This window comes from Perissodus microlepis, chromosome 13 (assembly GCF_051167445.1).
Source record: "Perissodus microlepis isolate ML-2025 ecotype Zambia chromosome 13, ASM5116744v1, whole genome shotgun sequence".
Lineage (NCBI taxonomy): Eukaryota > Metazoa > Chordata > Actinopteri > Cichliformes > Cichlidae > Perissodus > Perissodus microlepis.
In genome coordinates, this window is record NC_140473.1 from 2,462,376 (window position 1) to 2,478,314 (window position 15,939).

At 37.7% G+C, this 15,939-nt stretch overlaps 1 protein-coding gene across 1 annotated transcript in view; it reads right to left on the bottom strand.

Moving 5' to 3' along the window:
* The window catches only part of ttc27 (tetratricopeptide repeat domain 27), an 84,335-nt gene that overhangs the window by 27,005 nt on the left and 41,391 nt on the right, over window positions 1-15,939 (bottom strand). Inside the window, exons 10-12 of the mRNA XM_084947743.1 lie at window positions 12,976-13,089; window positions 7,990-8,085; window positions 4,172-4,294 (exon numbers count right to left, since the gene is read on the bottom strand). Coding sequence (XP_084803869.1) covers window positions 4,172-4,294; window positions 7,990-8,085; window positions 12,976-13,089 — 333 coding nt within the window. The remainder of the gene's footprint in view (window positions 1-4,171; window positions 4,295-7,989; window positions 8,086-12,975; window positions 13,090-15,939) is intronic.

Below are 15,939 nucleotides of genomic sequence, written 5' to 3' on the forward strand. Positions count from 1 at the left end.
CAAGAAACTATCAGAGCCTCGTGCCGTCAACAAACAAGCTGTGTGCCAAAAAATACAGGGTGAATATGTGACGCAGTATGCCACAACATCGCCATTTTACCTTTTTTTGGTTTCCTGCAATTTCAAAACTTGTATCAATCATCTTTATTCTGTATCAAGATGTTAAATTGTCCTTTTTCCCAATGGTTGTAGTTTTGAAACAATGCAAACTCCATTACAATTACAAAAAAATGGCAGTTGATGACAATCCAGACAGTTTTATCACCACAAGCTAACGATGGAAAAGTCGCCAGCATCTGTAAGGGGGCAAATTTCACTGGCTGACTGTGGCTGCACTGAGTGGGGGTTTCCCGTCACAGCCAAGAGTTTGCTGGTTAACGATTTCAGGCAAAGTAGACAGTTGTTTGTTTGCAGTTTATGTATGAGAAACTTTTCAATAAGCTACATTTTTAGATTTTTTTAATATAGATCTTTTGAACCCGTTTTTGCTGTTGGTGTTTTTAAAGTAATTTAATGGAAATATATCATAAATAAATTGTCAATTCTTGACATCTGTGCTTCATTTCTGATGACTGGATTTCTACTTTTTTATTAGTTGGCATAATTAGCAGGTATCTCCCTGCAGACTGCAGAATACAGTCATTAGTTAAGAGCATAGCACTTCACCCTCTTTTCCAAATATGGTCATTTTAGGCTCAGAAAAAACAACATGCCAGTGGCTGAAATACTGTTTTATCTGTTAATATTTAGGAAAAATGTGGAGTTTAGAAACTAATGGGATGGTTTCCACATGCTTGCTAGTAAGAAAAAAAAAAAAAAAACAAAGAACAAAACAAAGTGACATTTTAACAGCAATGAAGATGTAACGTAACCACTAAACATCCAAGTGTTCAGCCTGCAACTTCTACTGCAGCTGGGCAAATGCAATGCAAACATTTAGTTAAACAGAGACAAGCTGTGAGCCATGCTGAACACAGCAGTCTCTTTCATTATTTATGTCCGACATTACATTACGTCATGAAACAATGTCATTATGACAGAGCAAAAAGGGAGTGTAGGGGATAACGGAGAAGCAGTGTTGGACAGAATCCCAACCACTCCAGACAAATGGATCGGCCTTGTTATTTTGGATCTCAGTGAGTACATAACACGGACTATTGGCTGGAATTACCACAGCACATGGTTTAAGACTAGAGAAGGGCACTGCACTTTTTATTAGCAAAAAGCAACCTGGCTAATCAAATCAGACACAAGAGACACTGTAACTGACAAACAAAGAGCTGACAGGCTGTTAGAGTCCTGCTGAGAGCTCTTCACAAACAGATAGGTTAAATGTTCAGGTCAGTGCTCAACATCCACACACAACATTTATGCACATCTGCATTTCATAACTGAGTTGGATTTGAGTACTGGGTATGTTAAACACAAAATTGGCGCAATCTAGTGTTTGATCCGTTACCTAGACCCAGTAGGAATTTAATTTCATCTTTCTAAGTTTTTGCCTTATGAACAGTCTAAATCAATATGGAGAAAACAGCATTTGGCCTCTCAATTTCCCTCAGTTCTTCCACTTTTTGCTGTGATTTTGCATCTTTTTGTGTTTCATTCCGTTTCTCTCTGATCTTTTTGCATTTCACTGTGGTGATTGTTCCTGTTGTTGTCATTTTGCATCTGTGTTAACTGTTTGTTTTTAGCTCTTTGTTTATTGTTTTGTGTCTCCCTGTAATTACTTTTTTGTATTTGTTGCCACTTTGAATCCCCGTGTGCTCATTTTGCATCTGTTTGTGATTGTTTTGAATTTTTCCGTCATTTTGCATCTTTTTGCAGTAATGTCATTGACTTTCCAACAAGAAACGTTACCCGAGCAGTCATGGGGCCTGTGTCTGCTAGGTCTGTTAAGTAGTCCATCCATCATATTAAACTGAAAAGAAAACATTTGTCATCTGGTGTTTCTGCTGCAAATGTGTTTACCAGCACTAAATCAGTGCCATGTTTGTTTTGGCTTTGCTTATTAGTGTCATATATACATTATACATGTATGCATATATAATGCATACATAAATATGTTGCTAGTTTTGCACTAATGCTTCTCTGTGCATGCATATAAGAGAATATAAGAATATTAGTAGCGTACACACAGCTGCAGACAGCATACGTGCTGACATCTGCTTTTAACCGTCTCTGTAGTTGTACTGGTTCTCTGTCCACACTTTTGCATGGCTGACTAAAATCATCGGAGTGAAAACTATCTGATGCAATAGTGATCAAAACTTAGTAATGTTATGACTGAGTGAATGACTGAATTATTTCTAAACACGGTCATCACTGGATGTCTTTGGAATTAAACTCAAACCTAAATCTAAACGCCGAGATCACTTTTCACGGCACAATCACAGCAAGAATTGTGTTGTACTCTTGACAGGCAGGTAAGAATGTCCTTGGTGAGTGCTGGCCTATGAATTGGTTATACTCCCAGACTGATAATGCTTTTATGAATATAACAATCTCTTTGTTCAGCTGGAGGGTGGAGAACGCGCCCTCCTTAAAAGAACATGAAGTAATAGGACTTAGTTAGGAGCCACATGGTGATTTTCAGGCATCAGAGCTTTTCCTCTGCGACTCCCTTTGTGGTTTGTGGCTATGTGTAAATGGAGATCTCTGACAGATCCAGAGCCTACAGGGGACATTACCCCTTTAGTTTAAAAACAATACAAAGTTAGTCACAGTCAGCATTTGCAGCTGCAGTACAAGTTCAGATAAATTAAATACTTTACAATTTTTTTTTACCTTACAATGTAAAGCAACTTGAGGCAACTGCTGTTGTGATTTGGTGCTATTTAAATAAAATGGTATTGAAGTGAAGTGAACCGTAATCCTAGCATCATGCTATGAGAAGAACATTTTTTGGCAAGGGATTAAAAATCACATGCTCCAGTCTTGGAAGTCTGTAATCCTGATGGCTAATCCAAGGGAGTTCTAACAAAAGGTAAACAAGCTAACAAATGAGGCTCATGTTGTAGTGAAAGTCAACATTATACTTCCTGTTTACATTCCCGAAGGATTATGACAAAGTTATCAGTAAAACAAAATTAAGACAAAGAAGATACACAAAATCCAGTTCTTCAGATTAATCAGAATCCATTAATACCCTTTTCACTGTAAGATATCAATATTTCTGTTACTCTTATATGCTGAAGTAAAGTAATTGAGGATATGTCTTCTGCGTTGAAACTATGAATAAAAAGTCATTGCAATTTTGAATAATGACCAAGGGAAAGATGAGTGGAAGTGCGGTTATCCTGATTTTTGACTTTTTTCCCCCCGATCGCTTCATCACTAATTACTGACAACCTCTAATTTGGCCTTGACAACCAATTTAAAATACCGATCTGCCAAATGAGCATCAAATCATTTAGTTTGAAATCTACAACTGACATGTAAATCACACCATCTGTGCTGCTGTGAACAGAGATCTGCAGAGAGTTAACCACAGCTTGGAATAGACAAAAGTTTTCCAGTCTTATTATAGGATTAAAATCTTTTTCTGACTCTTTTTTTTCTGATAAGATAAGAAATATTGTATCTATCCCATAGCCAGGAAATTCTTCAAATATCATGGAAACCTTTAATGTTTTTCCTAGATGTGAAAAGGTTTCTCTATTACATGAGATAAGAGAATCTAGAATTCAATAAAGATGATTTAATCCAACAAAACCCCAGATAGAAGGAAAAAAAACAGATAGTGACTGTGGGGGTTGTGATTAAAAAATATGTGTCATTTATGATTTCTACCAAAGTAACTAGGGTCTGTTTAAGAGAAAATGAAACATTTAATTTGATTTTACATTACTCTTGCCTACATACAGTAAGTGTTACACTATTTATGTGAAAAAAGAAACCATGAATTATTAAAACAAATTCATATCAACTCAAAATATAGTTAAAAAATGTTAAACTAAGCACTATTGCTTTTAGATGATTTTGATTATTCAAACAGCAAGCTGCTGGAAAAACCTCTTCTAATAATACAACTTAGAAATGTTGTCTAGATTAAGTGAAGGATTTAGGGAATAAGAAAAATTGTATGAACATTAAAACGACTTCATTTACATAGATTAGTGGTTTAATATTCAGATCAGTTAAGTTCAGGAATGTTAAGATCAGCGTGTACCTTTCCATGTTGGCCGAGTCTCTCGTAGCAGATAATTGCATCTTCCCAGAGCTCCAGCCTTTCATAAATGAGTACAGCTGAACTGATGCAGCCGAGATCCATCAGAAGGCTGGCCAGCTGTTTCTGTACACAGGGAGAGAATAAAGCGAAGACGTCTGAACCATGTTGAGGCTGCTGGCATGCTAAGGTGCTTACTATGACAACGCTAATAGAGTGACAGAACAGGTACATTTTATATTAGCATGCTAGAAAGCTAACATTCATGCAAAATACTGTTTGCAGATCTTTAACAACTTCTATAACCGTTGGCATGAAGGCATATAAATGCATCTGATGACGAAATCAGATAAAACTTGCTCTGACTGACTGATATGGAACAAATATTCTATACCAATAATTTATGTCCATCCATTTGTTGTGTATGTGTATATATATATATATATATATATATATATATATATATATATATCTACATTCAATTTCACTGTGTTAGTTAGTTCTGTGTGACCTGTGTTAGCATGGAGAAATATAATATCAAAGTGCTTCTAGCAGTTGTAGACTTATGGGAAAGAAGACAGGAAGACTCTATTGTTTTATTCTCATTTATGATGAATAGTTATCGTAATTTGCAAAACGACAGTTATACTGATAAACCCAACAGGAAAATATTTGCTATGGTCACAGACCAGCCACATGCTGACCTTTTTTTTTTTTTTTTTTTTTAAAAAATGCAAGTTTTAAGACATTTTTACACTGGGTTCAGACATTTGGGTGTCTGCAATTTTTTTGTAACCATCCACACTCATCTGTAAGACATTACAATAGTATGATGCGCCAACTACTGTACATCCATCAGGCAGGCTTGAAAACAGTGTAAAAGACATGAGTGAAGATCCAACCTCACCACTGTATGAAATCACAAGTTTTTAAAGTACCATGAAATTAATGGAAATCAGTGAAACATAGGGAAGCAACTGATGGCATGCTTTAGAAACTGGTTAGTAGTAATGTAAAATATACACTCCCTGATGTGTGGTTATTGACCAGAAATGTGCAAAACCACCTGTAAGTAAACTATAAAAATGGCCTCACCCTACAGGCATAAAAATGAAATGGCTTGTCATGAAAACAAAGTGTGAGACGGAAAAAGCAGAAAGCCACCCCCGGCAGAAAAATGCATTGCAGTACCTGCTGCAATCCTCCTCCTCAACCGACTTTCAGCTCCCCAGACGGTAATACAGACTCTTCAATTCCAACTTCATTGCTGTTATCAGTTATTACCGGCTGCCTGTGTGATGTTTCCTCCCAAACTGATTTCTCCCTTTCTCCAACACTCCTCCTACTTCAATCTTTGTATTACTGCCTATTCAACCTCTCCTCTTTCCTTACCCTACCTGGGACAACACTGCTGGCAATAATGTCAGCTGGATCTGGCTGATCACTTGCCTAATGGTGCAACACAGACACAAAGAGACAGATGAGGCAAAGATTTTATCAAAATATGTCACAGCCAGTTTCTCCTTTTCAGGTGCAATTTATTTATCAAAATGTGGCCAATTTGCCCAGCTGGGCCACTCTGATGTGGAGTTTTCCCTGTGACTGAGTGGGCTTCCTCCGAGTCCTCTGGCCTCCTCTGAACTCCATCCTCCCACAGCCTAATGACATGCACGTTAAGTAAACTATTGATTCTAAATTGGCCATGGATGCAAGGCAGATAAAGTGCTTAAGGTGTACAGGTGTGCTTAAGGTGTGAACTCCAGAGGTCAACTATCAATCTAGTATAAAATTCCCATACACATAAAGTGCTTCTACATCCAGTAACTCGCTATAACTTTACAATGGGATTAAAGGTGACATTAGAGTTTAGATCAGAGTTTTGATACAGATATGGGGGCAACTTTTGTTACTCTAGCAAGCAAAAACCTTAAACAGTGGTATGCAACATGCCTTTCTAGTTCTATTATGGAAAAACTAACGTAATATAGGTAATATCATGCTTACTTCTTAACCTGACATCTCAGAGTTCTAATGTTTTTTTTTATCTGAATTGAGCATCACAGTATGTATGCAGCCAAAAAAGTTATTTACATACACGGTTTTTAAGTATGTAAGTTAGATGAACGTTTTTACAACAATCAAGCTGTTGTCACTCGGTGCTTTTCTGTTTTTGTCATGTTCTCTATGAAATAAAATCATCATATCATTACAAGTAGTTGATGTTCTCTTTAAGACTGTAAAGCGGATGTGTACGTTAGTAAATTGGAAATCTTAACAGACAATGTGGTAGCAAGGAATGGATTTTCTTTTAAAATTTAATCCAGTATAATAACAATTATGTCACATGCGCTGAGTAAGCAGAGAAGAACTTCAGGGTGATAAAGTTTGTTCTTGAGAGAGTCAGAATTTAAATTAGGAGAGTGCTGCTGAGAGGTGCCCCTCCATTAGAAATGCAGATGAATAGAAGCTCTGACCGCAGAATCAAATATTATCACAAACATTTCTCAATAGCCAAAAAACTTTTGAGATCTCATGAGAACTATATAAGCTAAGGACGACCTGCCAGAGAGGTGGAGAGATTTGTCTCAGACAATGATAAATATTTGTCTACATTACATTTTAATGCCTTAGAGGAAATTGGCTTATTGACCAGATATCTGCCTTGGTCGAATTATGTAAACAGATGATGTGATGTAAGAGACTTTGTGGTTAAATGTAACTATGCCATGAGAATTAAGGCACTTGAATTCTTATTAAAGGCAAAGAATCTTCATTATAAATAACAGCTGAACTGTCTTGTGTTTAGTGTTTTCTTTGAACATTGTGCCAGAGCTAAACGAATGTGATGTAACACATAAACAGCAGTGACCAGTACCAGTGTTCTAGTGGTACACGCACCAGAATCATAAGGTGATGTAAGCTATTTGTTACTGGTGACCAAAAATGTTCCAAGCATGCCAAAAGAATGGCAACGACAAAGCCAACTGAGCTGATTGTTGCATTGCTCTTTGTTCTGTTAGCCAAGAACAAACAGCAGTTATGCATTATTGATTATAACCTTTGACAAGGCTGCTACTTGAAGAACGCAGCACGTGGGCAAGCACTACCCAGGAACAGCTGCTCTTTTCCCCTACACCCTGCCCTGGAGGCCTTTTGTCGTATTGTTCTGTACCTGTTACGGGCATGACACCGCTTGATTTCAATCCAAATGTAATATTAATTTTAATCTAATTTGCCATTCATTTATCTATGCTTAAAGAGTTAACTTAATTATAACTTTGGTTATCTCTACTTTTTCTTTAGTTTATTTTGAAACAAAAAAGGAATTTAGAATAGGACAAGACAAGGTATGATAACAACAACATTAAGTATACGAGCTATGAGCTCTGGAATGAAAGAGGATGAAGTCAGCCCTGTGACAACATTCACAGTATTTAAAAAGTAGCTCTCAAACCCTTAACAGCAAGCCTAAGGGGCGTGTCAGCGCTTTAGTGAATTCTTGTTTTAAGGACAGCAGACGCTTTTTCTTATAGTAGAACAATCAAGGCAAGGTTTATGACCAAATAACAGCAAAAATGTTATTGTATTCCATCTCAGGTGCACTTATGTGACATTAATGCGAATTATTCAATGTATTCTTAACTGAGACATTATTGTTTCGTGTCATCAGTGACATTATTAGTCTCTGTCCAAAAGATTTTTTTAATGATAAATTTTAAAAAACACAGACTCTCACAGTCAAAGTGAATAAAGTGCTAGTTAATTTTCTTTTAGTTTACCAGACGGAACGTTTTTGAAAAAAACAGAAAGGGACCTAATACCTGGACAGCCCATCTGGGTGGTGCTTGGCAGCAGTAAAAGACTTTGAGGCGCTCCGTCACAGGACAACTCTTGTCTTCAAAGTGGTCTACTATTGCCTGGAAAAGAAAGAAACTCAAATAAAGAAGGAAACTGGAATTCAACAGCTGAATTTGTTCCACAAAATGTGCTGCAGTGTCTGTAACACCAGAGTTCATCCCCCAAAATGACTGAGTATTACTTCCATCAGTTGAAGATGTAACCAGTATCTTTACTGCTAGCAGTGGAAATATATGTATATATTCTGTGCCACTGACAGGGTTACAGGGTCATTAGGCATGAAATGGGCAATGAGAGGGAACATTCATGGAGACAAAGAGCAAATAGTGAACACAACTCTTGTAGCCTACAGCTGTTCGTTCTCCTTTTATGATTTTGAATTAAATAAAATGCAAGGAGGAACAAACAGACACTTTTTGTGGTTTCCTTCTGCCACCATCCTTGCAGAATCTTGGCATCTTTTCCAAAGGGTCAAAACTGATCAGATGAACAAATTAAAATTATTGAGACACGTTTTAAATGTCCCCCCATACAAAAAATGTCGTTTATCTCCAATGATACACATAAAAAACACAAAAGTAAAGAGGAATGTTTTTGTAAACACAGAGTTGTTGCTAATTGTTATGATTCAGTGTTTTTTTTTTTTTTTACTGTGTTTTTTGTCTGCCACACCAGAGGGTGGCATAGTTTGTGTCCTGTGTTATTGCTGCTATGTGAGTTCCAGGTGGAGGCTGACCATTGGTGGAGGACTGGGAGAGGCCAGCTATAAATGAGGACCCTTTTCAACCGGTACACCCCGCCTACTTCCTGTTCCCAACGAACTGTGCATGTGGCTGCGTGTGAATTTGTATTCTGGGAGCTTTTGCCGTGTTGTAAATAGTTTGTTGTATATAGATGTAAATAGTTGTCGATACTTTTTTTTTTTTTTTTTTTTTACTCGGTAGCTGTAGGGGTGAGAAGCCATTTTTTTTGGGAACCTTTTCTCCTGTTTTTGGTTAGGGAGGCAGGTAAGACACCTGTAATTTTCTTTTGGGGTTTTCTGTGAAGGTAAGCCAGCTGCATTTCATTTCTAGAGTTTTTGTTTGTTGTTTTGGCCATGCTCACCCTGACGCCTGCTACCTTTTGGGACTTAATAAACTGACTGGCTGTTGTGAAATCCGTGGTAGCTGTTTTTTTGTTGGTTCGTCTTCCTTGAGAGCAGGGAGTGTGGGGGCATTTCTCCTTATTTTTATTTTCCTTATGTTGCACGCCGGGTTTCCCTGGGCTGGGGTGTAACATAATAAATTAGAAAATGGCAGTGGAAAGCTAACTTTATTAAATTAAATAATTGATTGCTCGTTTTGGGTTGTGGGAGAGTTGCTGCCCCATGCGAGGGGGTTGAAGCACAGCACCTGGTGTGATGAGGACATTGTGGTACAGATAAACGTGAGCTAGAACACGAAGCCCTCAATTTACCGCTCGATCTACGTTCCAACTCTCAGTTATGTTCTTAAGCTCTGCGTAGTGGCCAAAAGGATGAGGCTGTGGATAAAAGCTGTCAGAATAAGCTCCCTGGGCTCAGCCTTAGAGGCAGGATGAGGAGCTCGCACATTTGGAGGGAGTACAGCCACTGCCGCTTTGCACTGATAGAAACAGCTGAGGAGGTCAAGGCATCTGATCAGGATGCTTTGTGGATTCCTCACTTTGTAGGAGGCAGACCGAACAGTCAGGAGCCTCTAAGGGTAGTCCCATAACCTTCTGGAGAGATCCTTTCTCTCTCATCCAGGATCCTCCATAAAAAAAACAAAAACCAAAAACCATTTTATCTGAGAGACCCTGTTAGCCTGCTTTCAAAGAGAAATTATCTCAGAGTGGACTGATGGGCAGACTGATGGATGATCCTTATCTTGAGAACTGGAATTATTTATCCAAAATCAAGCAAAACAACGTAGAACAACACTACATGCCAAATTGATTTAGATGCATGTCATCATATAGAATGAAATAGAAACCAAGTGCATTTTATTTGCTCAATAAGCTTGAGACCTTTATAGGAAACCAATCCAACTACACAAAATCACAATAATACATCTTAAAAATGACATTCACTGCTTACAACTTTACTCTCTACCAGCCCAGGCTGTGGCAGCTAAAACAGCCTCGTTTTACTTCTGTAAGGAAGACTGTTGTCTGCAAGCCATGTCCTCGAGTCCTCCATTTGCGGCTTTTTTTTTTTTTTTTTAATAAACCCATAATGCACCTTGTGTTCACTCTTTCAGGGATGTTATTGATCAACATCCACAGTAACATTTAGAGCTGTGCAACATTAATGGTTTGGTTTGTGCTCAGGGTTGTTTGGAGAAAAAAAGAACAAGGTTACTCAATAACTCACTGGAACTGTGAGTCTGTAGAGCTCTGCGGCTCTTAACTTTGTTTGTGGTCACACTAATTTTCTTATTCTGTAACATGACGGCGAAACCATTCACAGATGGGCAGATACGATTACACACAAAATGAAAACACAGTAACAAACAGTATCCTTGGATGGACTTGCACTAGAGCAAAAACCATACTCATCATGAAATCAAGGCTGCAGAACTTCTAGAAGCTTCTGCCATGATACGCGAATTGTCTTCAAAAACAAAGCAAGAAAACTAGCTTCCTTCATTTCAAGCAGTTCAGATTAATACTCAAAGTTCAATTAGATAATTGAACTTTGATAAACCTTTATGATTATTAACTTTTTTAATGGGCTGTGATTTAATTATCCAAATCTGGGCAGGGCAGATAAGGAAAGCATGTGCATCCGCAGAGTACTGTGGAAAACCTGGCCTTTGATTTTCCTGCTATGGTTTTCACTAACATACCACTCCCCAAAGGTGATCAGGTGACCAAAGAGGCCACTTATATCCACTTAACCACTGTCACGTTTATGAAACAAGCCTTTAGAAGATGCTGCACTCTGCCCACAACCAAGTGAATACAGCAAACAAAAAACTGACAAACTGAGATTCAACCAGTGATTTGTTATTATTTAGGTGTATGAAGAATGCCAAGAAAACATTCAACATATCACAGCAGCAGCCTGGACTTTCTCCATGAATTCATGGAGCCTCAATTTTGGATATCAGAAATACGGGTTCATTAATCCATGTTTGCAGTTTTCTATTCTCCAGTTTTGGTTCCAGTGCCCTGTGCCCACTGCAGGTGCAGATTTCTGCTCTTTGCTGATTGGAAATTATTTCTGTTATTGACAGCTCATTGCATAGTCCATGATGAGCAGCACTCATCATTCCAGATGTGCAGCTGATTGTGAGTCAATCAAAAATCATGACTCAGAGTCAGACGACTGTTACCAGGTGTTATCTCCTGACAGCTGATAGCACACTACTAACTTACATACGTTTTTGGAACGACATTCATTTTTCTGATAGATGCAGTTACAATACAAACTATCCAAAATAAACAAACAACAACAACAAGTCACAAGAACAATGTTTTTACCAATTCCAAGACGATTCATGTCCCCGTCTGCCTCCTTGGGACTGGAGGTGGAATGTTTGTACTTACAGACCCTTTCCCAAAAATGTGAATATAATGGAAAAGTTTATTTATTTCCATAATTCCATTCAAAACATTAAACTTTCATAGATGATAGATTCAGGGCCCACAACTTAAACGATTTCAAGTACTTAGTTGTTTATTTGTACATAATTTGGGCTTAGAGCTCATGAAACCCACGAAAACAGGCAGACAGAAGATTCAAGAATCTGGCAGAGATCCAGAAAGAGTGGAATGAAGCAGGAGTCAAAGCTTCAAAACCACTTCTGAGTCTGAGCCAACGTCGGAAGCGACTCAACTGGGCCAAGGAGAAGATAGACTGGACTGTTAGCCAGTGGTCAAAGGCCCTCTTTTCCGATGAAAATAAAGAGTGCCTTTCATTCGGGAATCAAGGTCCAAGTGTTTGGAGGAAGACAGGTGAGGAACAGAACCCAAGCTGCTTGAGGTCCAGTGTGAAATATCCGCAGTCAGTTATGATTTGGGGTGCAATGTCCAGTGCAGGTGTTGGTAAATTCTGCTTTCTTAAATCCAAGGTCACCGCAACAGTCTACCAGAATGTTTTACAGGGCTTCATGATTCCTTCTGCTGAGGATCTGTATGGAGATGCAGATTTCATCTTCCAGCAGTACCTGGCCCCTGTGCATACCGCCAGAAACACCAAAACTTGGTTTGATGGCCATGCCATCACAGTGCTTGACTGGCCAGCCAACTCACCAGACCTAAACCCCATTGAGAATATATGGGGTATCAAGAGGGAAATGAGGTCCACCAGACCCAAAAACAAAGAAGAGCTGACAGCAAGCATCAAGGAAATCTGGGCTTCCATAACTACCAGGCAATGCCACAGGCTGATTGCCTCAATGCCACGGCGCATCGAGGCAATGATTAACGCAAAGGGATTCCCAACCAAGTATTGAAGATTGACATATAATTTTGAAAGTACCACATTTTGATTGATTTGATGTGATCCTAATTTCTGTCTTTTTTTTTCTGCAAAAACTGAGAAGTAAATGGTGATGTCTTCACAGTATTCTAATTTTTTGAAATCCTGTTTTTGTGGGTTTTATGAGCAGGAAGCCCAAATTATGTACAAATAAACAACTAAGTACTTGAAATCGTTTAAGTTGTGGGCCCTGAATCAAAATGTATGAAAGTTTAACGTTTTGAATGGAATTTTGGAAATAAATAAACTTTTCTGTGATATTCTAATTTTTTGGATAGCAGTGACTGGCATTATTTTGACATATGGTGTGATAGGTGGTGGTGCTGGAAGAAACTCTGAATCTTATTTCAACAGGGTGACTCGTAAGGCCATTTCTACAATAAGCTGGATTGATTAAGGCAGGCAGACCCTTGCACACACTCTGCTTTCTGTTTATTTTGACCTTCCTCCCCGAGTAGTTATTTACCTGGGTTTGCATCATGGCTCTTTCTACACATCGGGATTTTCCTTTTTCCAGTTTCGTCCTGAGGCAAAGTGCTGACACTTGCACTGGCCAAAACTTGGGTTCAGACAAAACACACTGCGGAACAATAAAAGAAAAATAGAGGGTCAAAGATAACACTTTATTCACATCATCAAGGAATTAAACCCTTAAAAGCAAACGCAAGCAGATCAATCCAGATTCGTAGTCCATAAAACCAATTACATTACACAAAAAAGAAGCAAATGAAAAAGCAAACCTGGCATTACCTTCCCACAAACAGAACTATACAAGAGCTTTATATACCTGACAATACAAAGATTGTTGTATTAACAAATGTGTGTGTGTGTGTATTTTATTTATTGGTGAATATGGAACATGACACACTCGTTCAGCACTTCAAATTATCGACATCGTTCTGAACAAGAAGTAAATTGATGCATAACCAAGTTTTCTTTTAAACACAAGCATAAATTAAAGGATGCTTTGCCCCAAAAATCATAGCTTACAGATGACAAATGAAGTATAGTATGCATTACACTGGCACTCATGATTTTGGTATAAACAGTATAAAACAGTACAGAGACAAATAATAACATTAATAACCTAACATTATTAGGTCAGAATTGTCTTTTTTTTTCTTATCAAATTCTGCAGCTTTAATAATAAGCTCAGAATGCATCCATATGCACTACTAAAATAGATAAGACAGGGATTGAATTGTAAACTATAAACTGATCTGTGTTGTATGTTGGTCTGTCTCAAAATAAAGTGGATTATACAATATTTGTTCCTCCAGTATTCAAGTTATTACTGTTACATGTTGTGTATATAAATGTGCACAACTTTAAAGGTTGTCACAGATTGACTCCGCTTCTGATTCTGGGTGTAAGTATTAAACTAGACGATGATCAAAGTGAAGATTAGACATCAGTATATAGTTTGGCAGCTAAACCCAAAAAAGATCTCTTTGCTTTTAGGTTTTTCAGTCTGGGCAAGTATTGTCCCAGTATCATTCCAGTTTAGGATATTCTCCAAAAGCTGCCTTGCACTGAGCCATGCTGCAGAAACAAAAGTACAGTCATAATTGAATGCACTGTGAATGCACAGTGTGCTACATAAACAGTAATAGGTTCACCTTTTTGACCTTTACAGCATATACTATATTATACTGGTGGAACCTGAACTTTAGGTCTAATTGCAATCTTATTAATCAAGTAGTATTTTGGTAAGCTTAGTTTTTGTTACCGCATCCCTTCAGATTTTTTGTTTTTATTTTTATTTTCAGTTGGGACTGTATGGGCGGGGATGCACTGCTTACGAGTTTGTTTTGTTATGGTTATACATGGGGAGGGCGGTGGGGGGTGAGGGTTGGGGCCCATATCTTGACTGCAGAAGTATGGAGAGCACCAGAATTAAGCCGCCTTAATTTATTCAAATGCAAGACAATGGAAATGGAAATGAAAAGAATGTGGATCTGACCTTTTGTACATGGAATGTTAAAGGTGTAAATGAGCCTGTTAAGAGAGGCAAAGTGTTATCACACTTGAAATCTCTTAAAGCGGATATTATCTTTTTACAAGAAACTCATCTGAAAAATGCTGCTCATAATAAACTTAGGTGTAGATGGATTAATCAGGTGTATTACTCAACATTTTCTGCTAAAACCAGAGGGGTAGCTATATTAATTAAGAAAGATACTCCGTTCAGGCATACATAGCTGATAAGAATGGTAGATATGTATTAGTGACCGGGGAGCTGCACGCCATTCCGATTATTCTACTGAACATTTATGGACCTAACCATGATGACCCAGAGTTTTATAGAAAGGTTTTCAGCTTAATTCCGGATATACCTAATAATAATTTAATAATTGGAGGTGATTTTAATTTAGTGTTAGACCCATACTTAGATAAATCCCTCTCCAAAAAAAAAAAAAACATTGTGTAAAGGTAGCAACTTTATTAAAACATATATGAACAATATGAATATTTGTGATGTGTGGAGAACTTTAAATCCATCAGGTAGAGAGTATTCTTTCCACTCTTCTACACATAACGTTTATTCAAGGATTGACTATTTTCTGGTAGATGGAAAAATGCTCTCCCTTGTTGGTAACATAACCTATCACAATATTATTATCTCTGATCATTGCCCTGTCACCTGCTCCTTTGCACTTAGCAACTTCACCAAAGCATATAGGAATTGGAGATTTGACCCACAACTACTGAGCGATTTAAAATTTCAACAGTATATAAACTCTCAGACCTCTTTATTTTTCGATATAAACGATAATGCCGAAATCTCACCTAATATATTATAGGAAACGTTTAAAGCCTATATCAGGGGGTGCATAATATCATATCAGGCCTCACAGAATAAAAATAATAAACTAGAACAGTTAAAATTAGAAAAAATGATCCACGATTTGGGCGCCAATAATGCAAGGGCTCCCTCTTTAGATAAGTACAACACTATTTGTGCATTAAAATATAAACTAAATCAAATACTAACCAGCAACATTAATAGAGCGTTCACCTTTGTAAGACAGAAGTACTTTGAATTTGGGGACAAGCCACATAAGTTGTTAGCTAGACAGCTAACAACTTATGTGGCTGTCTAGCTAACATAAGTTGTTAGCTAGCAGGGCTAGCTAACAACTAGCCCTGTTAGTTGACAGCTAACAACTAACAGAATGACAGAATGATTCACAAAATTAGATCACGCAATGGAAACCTGGTTACATCACATAAAGACATTAATGATAACTTTAGACAGTTTTATGAATCTCTCTATACTTCTCATTCCACTGCAGGGCCTAAAGATATGCAGGACTTTTTAGACAAGTGTGACCTCCCTGTGTTAGATCAGGTGGATCGCAAGATTTTGAATGCCAAGATTACAAAGGAAGAAATTATTAAATCTATTGGTTTATTAAAAAATGGTAAG